Below are 12,599 nucleotides of genomic sequence, written 5' to 3'. Positions count from 1 at the left end.
ACCGGAAAACGACAGGAGAAACATCTTCCATTATCGGAGAAATAAAGAGGGAAACGTTATTATCCGCATTGATTGTTTTTCTACAAGAGATGTTTCATCATTTCTCAACGTGTGTGAAGTATTGGTTCACTTGCGTGAATTCCCAAAAATGACCCGCGAAAACCTGTACATTCTCCTCATTTTGTTTTCGTGTCCCTTTCTCCTCCGTATTGAAAGTTATGCAAAGAATCATTGACGTAGAGAAAAGATTTTCTTAGCTTTAGCACTAAAAAATAGTCGCGCAACAATCGTAAATAAATATAGTGAGGAAAGAGCAAAGAAAATAATTTCAATTGAAACGTCAGCAGAGAAGAAGAGAGAGAATTATAAGCGCGGCACCATTTCCCTGATAGAGGAAGATACTTCTTCAGCCTCTCTCCGGTTAATAACTTACCCCGTTGCAGGTAAAGATGAACCATGCCCTTCTCCACAAACGGGGAACGTTCCCAGTGGGTGGGGTGAATAAGAGTGGGATGGGGATCGCCTGAGGAAAGAAGTGTGGTTAGCACAAAGGATTGGTGAACAGTAGTGAAGGGGGCAGGAGAAAGAAGGGTGGTGAAATGGCCTTCAGCTCTGCCTCAGTCTACGTTTGGGGCCGTATTTTTTGCGACGCACTCGACCTCAGTCACCTTAGGGGGGAGGGAGTGAATGGGAAATTTTGGAAAGAAAGATCTCTCGGCATGGGAAAACGGGGAGACACGCGAGAAGAAAGTTCACGGTTAGAAGTGCGTCTTCATTACGAGTAGCCTGAAAAATAAGTTGGTGGTTAATAGAGCCCAATACTTAAGATATTGAAGTTGTTTATTCAGGAAGGCTATTATATACACGAAAGGATACTACTAAAATATCAATTATTTTTTTCCTTTTTGCCCTTCTCCATCGCCGCTTCCACCATGTTCTCACTTGCATAAATGGGAATGAAATTGGGGACCTAACTCGTCAGCCAGATCAATATATCTTAATGTTTGGAGGGCAGCGGGTACTTCTTTTTTATTTGGTGAAATTACTTCACTTTCATCTTCGTCGTCACTGCTATTATGACTAGTCCCGGCCGCTGCTTCTTCCGACGCATGTACCAGCGTCCCATTGTCGCAAGCCCGGAGTTCATCGTCAAGGGCAATATAATCGTTTGATGTTGCGCGCTGTGCTCTTCCTGCTTTTTCCAAGAATTTTTCAAAATCATCTTTTAAGCCTCTAATCTCCTCCGCGATTTTATCCGCTGCTGCTTCCTGAATGTATAGCGTAACGAATCAACCATAGCCGTGATATTATAGCACTAGAATTACTAGTAGGCTAGTTGTATCAATTACCAACCTCGAGAACATCCTCATGATGCGCTATCAAAGGGAATCCGGCCGATTTCCAGCAATTTGCGATTGTAGTGGAGGAAATAAAGTACGTCTTTGAACCGTGTTTCTGCGATGAAAAATGACAATTTTATTAACTTGGCCATTTTAGCAAAGTTAACAAAGTCGTTATTCCTCATCGCAGAAACACGGTTCAGAGACGTACTTGAATGCCTGATAGGCAGGAGTGCGATGCAAACAATTATTATTGTTGATGGCATTGATTGATAGATTTTCAAAATGCAGTCAGAGCGGTCACTTTTGGGGAGAAAGGCCCCACGCTCGGAGGGTCGAAGAGAGGGGCCAGCGAGGGTGAGCTCGTCGAGGAAAGGGTCCCGGATTAGGGACCCTTCGAAGTGCTTCGGCGAAAAGTAGTCAAGTAGTCTTCGAAGTACGTTCACAGCAGCCTGCCTTGCGAGCGTACCAGGTAAGTTCACAGCAGTGCAAAGGGTTAATTAGGAGTGTACGAAATACCCCGCTCGACCTTCCTGACATGTTAAACTACGAAGTATTGTCGATGCGATGTTTACGAATAGGCACGAAAATAGGGGCATTATATCAGTCGCGATATTTTAATTAAGTCCTACTTCCTCTAAATTCCCACCGTGAGGTTTTAGGCGAACCCTTTCTCTCCAAAGTTGCACTATCATTTACGATTTCACACTTTTGATGAACCACAGTTGGAGGCGCTGATTTTTCTAGCTACTTACGCCGGCGTAACTAGTTTTGTTGACAAATATTTCGCCATAGTTCGTATAAACGAATGCCTTTCGCTCCTGGGGACCGTGCCGAGGTTCGTAAATTCAAAATATTTCGTATAATCGAAACTTCGTATAATCGAATAGAACCATGTATTTACCATAGGCTTTTCGCCGGGACCGCACTATCACTTCGTATAATCGAAAACTTCGTAAAATCCTGCTTCGTATAATCGAGAGTTTACTGTAATTAGAGGAGAAAGAATATTTTCGAAAGAGTTGAGGAACTGGTAGAATTAACTGTTGAAGCAGTATAAAAGGGCAAGGGAATTTCACAATTCCATATTATGGAAATATGCTGGTTTCGTGAGATAGGAGGCAGGGAATGGAAGACAAGATGCTTAATGAGTAGGAGAAATTCAGGAAGGATATTTTCCTAGAAAAAGGATGTGTGCAGGAACAGTTGGCATACAATGTAGACATAAAATAGGTGGAGTTAAATTCTGTTTTTACTTAAAACTACTGACAACAATTAGATAAAAGCAAAGCCATATTTTAGTCCTCATTATCCATTGAATTTCAACGGGCGCCTTTCCTAGTGTTATAATAAAAATAACTAAATTATTGCACTGCTCACATGAAGTCGTCTTAAATCTGTTGCATTGATAATGATGCTGAGGCACACAAACAGGTTGAAATAAAAGAAACATTGAGGACAGTGTAGTAGCTGTGCTCTTACTATTTAGTTTTTGGGTATATCTTTCTTTTCAATTTTTGAGCTCATTCGTTGAAAGACTAGTTGTTTTGAGGTGCGGAAGGGAGGAGATGAATAACAAGGTTACGTTAGGGAAGGGTGAACAAGGGAGTCATAGAGGGAAATGCTAAGACAGATTATCCAACAAAAAAATAATCAAATGACAGAGATTTTAGGTTTTGCAACATGCTCACATAATATTCATACTCACATCTAAAGTATTGGTTAAATATGTTTTGTTCATTTGAAGAACCTTCATTTCATCAAATTCCAGAGTTAGGCTAAGAGCTTGAATGCCGACTTTGTCCATTTTCTCCCTGACGGCTTGGACAAAAGGCATTACTTTCTTAGCATGCTTCTTCAGTTCACTTTTTGAATTTAGTTCCGAAGACAACACCTTGTTATCTGGCAGCTTTTTGTTGGCCTATAGAAAATATTTTTATAAATAAAAAGAAAATCATAATCAATTTCAGTTTCATTATCCTTTTTCTAGTATGCAAGAAATTATTTTTCTTAATGATTAAATTTATTATGCATCAATCTTATTTCACTAAAAATTTCAAAACATCATAGGCAATATAGAACATGTACAATTTTTTTATATGAAAGTCCCTAGCTCAAATGTACTCGCCGAATGAACAATGTTTTTTAACTGATATACAAGCCTATAAAAACTACTCTTCATCAGATGGTCGAAAACACGACGTCATCGAGGCTCAACACATTTGACGACATGGCACGGTATCCACTGATGACAGAGGGAGGAAGTGGAGAGAAAATTGGTCGATGTAGGGGCTCAAAGCAAATTTGAGGAAAGTAATTGCTATATTAACGTCAGATTGCAGATTGCAAATATTTGTGAATATGTTGGGTTAGTGAAACAAAGAAAGGGAATTATTTGGGGAGAATTGGAAAGACTTACACGTAAATAAGTTGATTGCATTGATTAAAGTATATACCGTATTTCTCCGAATATAGTCCCCCCCCCCCCCTAATTTTGAGGCTTCAGTTTCAGGAAAAGTAAAAAAACTGTGTTTGAATATAGTCCCCCCCTTTACTTTTACCACAGGCATTTTTGGTAAAAAAAGGGGGGACTATATTCAGAAATATACAGTAAATTGGTTTCAAAGAAGAATTCTTGTGACACACGAAATTCTTCTACGCGACACACTTATATCATTTGTTTAATGCAACAAGTGCATTAGCATTCATCAAAGCAGCATGGATGTCCAAGAGAAAAACATGTGAAAACCATAAAAATCATGCATAGTGCCCCGTCGCTCAAGTACCTCCATTTCCTCACTGGGGCTAAGCCACGGCTTTCCAAGCTATTTTGCTTGTCTCCCAATGGACAAAAATAAGAGAAGAAAGTGGTTGATGACCTATTGAATGGCTTTAAATTCTTTATCTACATCCATTGTAAATGGGATATTTCTGTTAGGATCATTTAAGCTGAAGTACACTCATGCATCAGTGTTACAGAGTTTTATGAAAAATTGCCCGTATTTCTCGGATGACCACCAAATTTAGGATGTAACTCTTACTTCACTTTCCAAACAGCCCTAAAAGTGTACCTCTTAGTCTGCCTATTCTAGGATTAAATATAAAGGAATTTAGCAGTAGGTGGCTATTCACAAGAATAAATATTAAACCACGGAAGACAAATAAGGTATATACGAGACATATGAGGCTTTATGCAAGGTAAACTCAATATTTGCTACTGTGTTGCCCATAACATTCACTGAATATAAATTCCAAGTCAAATCTTTGAAAGCAATGATCTATCTGGTCCCAAGAAAAAGGATGAAACATAGAATTTGATACAATCCGTTAATCGCATGAACATAATGAGCTGAGATGGAATCACATTCAGAGCTTTTTATGAGGATTGATTCCCGTTATGCAAAAATAATTTTATAAACAGAGATCAAACATATAAATAACTTGAGAATTCCAAAGTTCCTAAAACATGATTATGCACCACTTAAAATCAGAGAGATTACATAAAAAGGAAGATGGGAAGGATCTAGGGATAAGTAAAATCATCTCCTAAAGTAGATATACACATTGCATACTTACATCAAGCTTATTAGCCATAGTAGTAAGCACTATTGTTTGCCAGGGAGGAAATGTCTTGGCAACCCATACTGTTCCATGCGTGGGTTGAGCCTCTTGCAGTGACGATGGGGGAGCGGAGTGGTCCTTTTTCCCTCCCTGTGACTTCCTCTTTTGCTGGAGGTAGTTTTTTAAGCATATTCTGAAGGTGTGAGCAGTATCCATCAAGTAATTAGAGGATTTGATCAGCACTTCATCAACAGGACCTTCCACAGGCCAGCGGGACATTAAAATACTTCTCTCCTATTAGTAGATCAAAAACACACCAAATGTTCAATGATCACATACGATGGACATAGGAAAGTAGGGATGAAAATTTGCTCAAATATTACGTTGACCTGCACTCCTTCCATTGCTGAAGGAATTACTCTCTCAGATCATTTCTTTTCGCCATTATCCAAAACCAGACTCCTACATACCAGTGCAAACTAATCATTCCCCACAATAGAGTTACCCTACCCCATGTCCATCCAATCCAATCCTGACCTTCTTCAAATTATTCAAGCCCATAAAATTATTTATTTCAACTCCTTCCAAACTACCCAATCAAAATTTTGTAATTTTCTACTGGTTAATATCAAATCATTACCAGAAATTATGCTGTTACCAGAAGACCTGCATTTTATTTAGCTAACTATATTCTGCACATTTTATTAAAATATTTTCTTATAGTGACAGTTTTTGCTTTGATTTCTTTAAAACCTACAACCTTATATATTTATATAAAATCAATATTAAATCTTCTGTTTATAAGATATTTGTTTCGGAGCAGAATATGGTGATAACATCATAGGCAATACATGGCCAATGAATTTCTGCAATCGAATAATCACAGGTTGAAATAGCAAATAACTCTGAAATTATCCTCGTAGGAAATCATTTCGAACAGATACCAATTTAATAGCTCGATACGTGATGTTTATCATTGCACGGTGTAAGGAAAAAAAAAATGCACTATAAAACAGGCTGAGCACTTTAATGATGTTGATACAAAACATAACAAACTAATGAGAAAGACGTTCATCGACACGTCACTTGGGATTAGAATTTTTATTTTAAAATGTGCACTTGTATTCTGACAAAATTACCTATGCAGGCACAAGGGCAAACATTTAATTTTTTGATAGAAATAATTTTTTCCTCCCGAATCAACCCGAAAATGAGGGAGGACAGGAAACAGAGGGGTGCAGTTTACACAAATAAACAAAGTCATTACTTTATCTCTCTTGGGGGTTACCTTAGAGCATAAATTAATAAACATTCATTCATCACAACATCAATAATTATATTCTGCCCATGGTACAAAAAAAAACTGAAATAAAAGTTACACAATAAAATTATTTTCCTTATTCCATATAAAAATATTTCCTTAGTCCATTTCACAGGAGACAAAATATTTTCACATTTAGCATAATATAAAAAATAAATATCCTCAATCCAAAACATTGCTATTACCTGACCATCCTAAGTTGCACTTAGGCATTTGCACCCACGATTAAAAGTATGCTGGCTTCTAAATTAAGCCATGTTACCCATAACCTGACCAATTAGATGTAGCTCAGATTGATAGAAAGCATAAGATTAATTGTGACCTACCTCTCCCAGCAGTCTCCACACATGCTCACAAACATGGGGACAGATTGGTGAAAGCAATACGGCCTGCAGTCGGATGAACTGTAAGACTAAATCCGCATGCATTCCACCTTCCCATTGACTGAGCTCCCGGTATGAATCACGTGAAGCTTGCAACTCAAAAAATCCAACTCTCAGTGCCTCCTTAAACAACATTTTCTCATAAAATTCATCTGCTTGCTTTGCCTTTAAATTCATTTCACTGAAAAGAACAATTTTCATTGATATGCATTACTTTCAAATTCAAGCTATAATCACTTACCATTTAGTTACTTAATTCAATTTGTGAGAGAAAGAGTCTAAATGAAAAACACAGAAGTAGGACTCTGCAAGGAGGGATTTTTTTAAATCAAGAGAGAGCAAGCGAGATCCTTAAAAAAATCTTGAATCTCGAGCGAGATACAGGTGAGAGCATTTTTTTTTCTCAGGTGTTCACTTCTATTACTCAACAAAAAATATTCCCACCAAGCCAAAATTTTTTCATTCATTTCCTGTAATGTCAGAGATAGATAGTTCCAGCATTTTAAAGTTTATGTTAAAATCATTATAGGTCATGAAAAAATATCAGTGTTTACTGCCATCAAGAATACAAACTATACAATGCAAAAAGGATTAATGAATAAATACAGTAAAATCTCTTTACATCGTAATGGAAGGGACCAAAATTTGGGCAATTTGATGTATGGAGGTTCAATATAGAGAGGTTTTAGTGATAGGCACCATTTTTTCATATCCTTTGGAAATGAAAGGCACTACTGTCTTTTAAACCACTATATTTATGTGTTTAAACACACATGCATGCATCAGTGAACATATATTTATTATTTAATAATTACAGAAAGCGAGTGCTATCACATGATTTTTGCCATGATTTGAGAGAAAATGATGTGATCTCTTTCAATTCAACAGTCACTTAAAATGATTGGGATAGTTGGATACCTTTTTTCTTATTTACTGTTAGGTATGCTCTCATATTGAACAAAATGGCCACGACTAATGATTAACGTGAAAATTACAGCATAATAAGGTGTATAAGAAAAAAAAGAGTGAAACATTTATAGCTGAAAATGTCATTCCATGCACGTAATCGCAGCTGCATTAATGGTCACTTGTCGTCTCGGTATTATTTGCGGAGGTAGTCAGGCCGTCTCAGGGGTATCTCCTTGGTATGATAAGTGGAGGTTTTACGATAAAAAGAGGTTCACTACAAAGAGGTTGGCCTATAAAGTAACATGTAAATCAGACGGAACTGTAGAGGTGGTATGATGTATGGAGGTTTATGATGTAAAGAGGTTCACTACATAGAGGTTTTACTGTATTATAATATATTGCACACTTGTCCATATAAATTAGCTATAATTAGAAGGTTACTAACCTTACAAAAACTGGATCGTTGAAAGTATTGAGGGGTCCCTTTCGGAATGATTGAATGTTAGCCAGGACTTCTTTCACCCACTCGATGAATGTGTACAGACGAAGAATACCTTTCCAAAAAAAAGAAAAGAATTATTGTCGGCAATACCTGAAACAATTAATCAACTCAATCTGGCTGAGGTATGTTAAAACTATCATTTAGTCGATAGAGCATGAGGTGTGCCACCAAATAATGAACATTCTACAGCCACTCAGTGCTTCAATGAAATAAATTCCCTAAGGTCATGCTCTTTTGCGGGAATGTTACGGAATGACGTCGTTCACTCACATCTTATACCTCAATACATTTAAATAATTCAGTACATGGAAGGGAAAGATTTAGATGAAAAATTCTTCCCAAGTCAACCATTCTCTTATTAGTTTCAAACATTGAAATGCAAAAGTTACTGCCCACTTTTCATGAGCATAATTTACACATTCAGGAGAGGCTTCCACTGAGGGAAGAAATTGCTCATAAGAGTGACAGCACAATAACACATGCGAGCATTTCAGCTTAAATAAGGCCAATAAGAACTACACACATTATATTTTTGTCCCACAATAATTGAGCTCTCGTGTGTGTGAGCTAATGATTCTTGTGTAGCATATTGTTACATATATGATATATGAAGAGACTTTCCCGGCATATGTGAGCAATGAATTACCCTTGGGCCTCCACTCGGGTTAAAAACTCCGTCATCGCCAACATTTCAAAGAGCGTGTTGTCAATCATCTTCAGGGCAGTCCTGAAGACAGTGTTCAACTAGCTCTTCGAAATGTTGGCAATGACCAAGTTTTTAACCCAAGCGGAGGCCTGAGAGAAATTCATTGCGTTTTTACATGTATTTTCATGTTGATGCATTGATCTGAAGATAATAATAATAATAATAATAAATTTATTGTTCTAGGACCTTGTCCTATGGAACATATCAAATTTAACAGTTAAGTCTCTGCAGTGAACAACATAGAAAAAGTGAAAATACAATTTAACAGTATCAATGACAAATATATTACAGTATTTTAATTACAATCATATTTTTCGAGTAAATAATCATAGTTCATAATCATAATTACAATCATATTTTAATTACAATCATATTTTTCGAGTTAATAAACAAACATTTTCATTTTGAATTGATTAACTAATTCATTAATTAATTCATTTCTCAGTTTTTTATACTTCCAGAAAAAAGTTTTTTAGATTTACTCCTTGTGTAACTGCGGCGAATTATGTCCCTTTTATTGATAATATTTTTTATTTCCGGGGTTATCCATGGAAGTTGGTTTCGTTTCGGAGTAAATCTTTTTAGTGGGGCATGAATATCTAATAATTGATTTAAATTAATCATAAGGGTTGATACCTTGGTATCTACAGAATTGGTGGACATGAAGTCTGCCCATGGCATATTATCAAATTCTTCTTGAAAATTACGGAGGACAAATTTACTGAAATCGCGGTAGCAAATTACCTTCTATTTCATTTTTGGCACCTTAAGATTAAATTTGATGTATATTAAATCATGGTCAGATAAGAAAGGAACTGGATATTGGCCATGTTCCTTTATTTTAGAAAGGTCATCTATAATAAATATATCTAATAGAGTACTTGATGTGAGCCGATGATGAGTTGGATGAGATGGTACTAAAGACAGATTGAACCTGAAACATAGGTCTCTTATGTAGTTACTGTCATGCGTAATCTTTAAAAGATCCGAGTTAAAGTCACCACATATAAGTATGTTATTTTATGACGGAAGGAAGCCTGCCAGCGTACATTCAAAACATTCACTCAAGTAACCAACCTTAGGAGGTCTGTATACAACACCGAGTAAAATCTTTCCAAGAGGACATGTTATTTCAACAAACATAAATTCAAGCTTGAAGTTTTCATTGACACAGGACAATATCTTTCCATTGAGATTCTCTTTGATATATACACACACACCTCCACCACTTCGTTCCAACCTGTCGTTTCGTAACAATATATAATTATCCAAATTAACATATTCAGTGGGCACAGATGGTTTCAACCAGGATTCAGAAATTGCTATCACATGATAATCACCACAAACAAAGTGGTTACGAGTGGTCAAAGTGGTCATTGAAGGGCATGGAGATCGCCTTCGGTGCGTAAAAGAATTCGCTCACTCCCATCACATTCCCTTGCAAATATTTTCCCCCCTCTTATCCATAAGTATTTAAGTTTACCGTTCTTTTTAAGCTCTCTCGCCTTAGCATACACTTTACGATTCAAAGCACTGAGTGATTCATTGACATAGATGGGGTAGTTAGGGGAATCACTGAATCCAATATCTCTTGTTGAGAAACTCCTTTTTGCTTTTCGAGCTTCCAGTATTTCTCGTGCTAAATTCGATCTCATGAACCGAACCCGGATGGAAGGGGGTCTGTTGTTAGGTAAGTTTGAACGGGCCTTCAGTCTATATGCATAATCGACATCACTGGCATCTAACTTGACCCCAAGGCCCAGCCCAACTTGACAGACAAGGGTCTCCAATACCTCATCAGACTTAAATGGGATCCCGTGAATTTCTACGACATTCCGTAGAGAGTCCTGCTCCCATGTGTTCAACTGAGCTTCAAGGTTAGCGACTCGCTTCAACAAAATTTCATTTTCAGCCACCATACCGTCGAATTTACCACTTATATTTGATAGTGACTCGATAATTAGAGAAATAGTTTTGCTATGTTCGTTGATTAAGCTTTCCCAGGTTGATATAACTTTCTTTAGTTCACTTATGTCATTTTTTAAAGAATTCACAAGCTCACTTTGGTTTTCTTGGATTACCTTGACACGATCCAATAACTCCTTCAATATGGGATTGGAAACCTCACGTTGACTCTTGTCATAGAGAGATCCAGGGTCCAGGGCTTTGATCGGGGTGTCATCACCGCGGGTGGAGCGACACTTCGCTATGCAGGTGGCGCAGTTCCAGGCACGACTAGTGTCCTCTAGCAGCTGCAAATCCACGGCGTTGAGCGAGGCGCAAGCAGGGTGGAACACTTTTTCACAAGTGCGGCAGGTTACAGTTTTCTGCATGCGCTTAAGAACTTGGCTGCATTGCGAACAGGCAGGCATGATGAAGATCACCAAAGAATACCACCAAAACCACCAGATGAAGATCACCAACAACACCACCTTAATACCGTCGGCTAGCACCACCTTACACTCAGGCAAATATTCGAGACTTAGAGGCACGACCAAGGCCGGGGAAACGCGTCCGTTCACTGCGAGAGCGCGAAGCAGAATCAGAGTAAGGCCCTGCTTTCAGGAATTAATTTCTGAGTAGGCCTTGTGCACTCACAATCAGGTTTACAAGGATTTCTTCCACAGTAGCGATCAAACTCGTACCATAGAGCATGGCCTTGGTGAATTTTTTATAAAAAAAAAACAAAATCTATTTATAAAAGGCCATACTACGAGAACTGCATGCAAACCAATGGGAGGGATAAAATGATCAAAGACGCATTTGCTAGAAGCATGAATTGTGTCCAAAAGAGCATGGCTTCACATATTAATTACAGTAAAAGAATATCACAGGGTATTAAACGGTATCAACTTGCCAACTGACTTCAAGTTCTACAAATATTACTTATTCTTCAATGTTTGAAAAACCATTAACATCCCATTATTTGAAAGCAAATCCAAGATAAATTGCCTTACCAGCATCAGCCATGCTTTCAACAAAATTTGCATCTTCAACGGAGTCGCCTGCATCTGCCAAGCAGAGTCTCATGCCATCAGCACTAAATTTTTCCATTGCCTCCGCTAATGTCAAGAAATTGCCTTCTGATTTTGACATCTGAAAAAGTTGAGTGCAATATTTGACACATTTGTTAACATTATTGCCAGAATATATATAATAGCATACAAAATATTTTGAGCTGTTTTGAACTTAAAGTAGGAAATCTGGATTCTTAATGTGGAGGTGCAGAGAAAAAGATGACTAAGTCTCTAAGCCTAAAAAATCATTACATTTCAAGCCATAGAATAAAACGCTAATAAATACAAATGACTTCAATTCACAATGTAAGATCACATGAACTGAAAAAATAACTTTGCAGCTGAAATGCTTCATGATGGAATTCATGAGCATAGATACTTTGTGTCCCACAAAAAAGCTTTATTACATGAACAAGGTTTTCTTTGAGGATCAGCCTCATCAGCTACTTTTAAAAGTTCTCTTGCTGTTCAAATAGTCAATCGAAGTCAGGGGTGACTAATGAAGATCATTATGAAGCTATTCTACAAAGCAAAATGAATTAAGTGAACCATTGACAAATGATATTTGTTAATATTCTGCCCGTTCAGAGAAATTTCTGTATTTCAGAGAGTATGTTGGTGAAATATTTTGTAAGCCAATCCTTAGTCAATAAAATGCACACATGAGACATCTAGCATCTAGTATGAATGTATAGTATTAGTATATTTTATTATCCGAAGACCAGATTACACTGATATAAGAGTCGTCAGGCACATAAAAAATTTAACACAGGTACATAAAAATATAACACAGGTACATAAAAAAATATAATAGACAAATAATTATACACTATTACCCTGAAGAAATTCATCTACGGAAT

The 12,599-nt window shown here is 37.2% G+C and overlaps 1 protein-coding gene across 4 annotated transcripts in view; it reads right to left on the bottom strand.

Moving 5' to 3' along the window:
- The window catches only part of LOC124159515 (leucine--tRNA ligase, cytoplasmic), a 35,708-nt gene that overhangs the window by 4,135 nt on the left and 18,974 nt on the right, over positions 1–12,599 (bottom strand). For all 4 annotated transcript variants that reach the window (XM_046535378.1, XM_046535376.1, XM_046535377.1 and 1 more), the window contains exons 14-18: positions 11,680–11,818; positions 7,960–8,068; positions 6,549–6,786; positions 4,917–5,195; positions 3,049–3,261 (exon numbers count right to left, since the gene is read on the bottom strand). In XM_046535378.1, coding sequence (XP_046391334.1) covers positions 3,049–3,261; positions 4,917–5,195; positions 6,549–6,786; positions 7,960–8,068; positions 11,680–11,818 — 978 coding nt within the window. The remainder of the gene's footprint in view (positions 1–3,048; positions 3,262–4,916; positions 5,196–6,548; positions 6,787–7,959; positions 8,069–11,679; positions 11,819–12,599) is intronic.

The sequence above is a fragment of the Ischnura elegans genome, chromosome 5 (genome assembly GCF_921293095.1).
Source record: "Ischnura elegans chromosome 5, ioIscEleg1.1, whole genome shotgun sequence".
NCBI lineage: Eukaryota > Metazoa > Arthropoda > Insecta > Odonata > Coenagrionidae > Ischnura > Ischnura elegans.
This window is presented reverse-complemented; position numbering and strand designations above follow the sequence as displayed.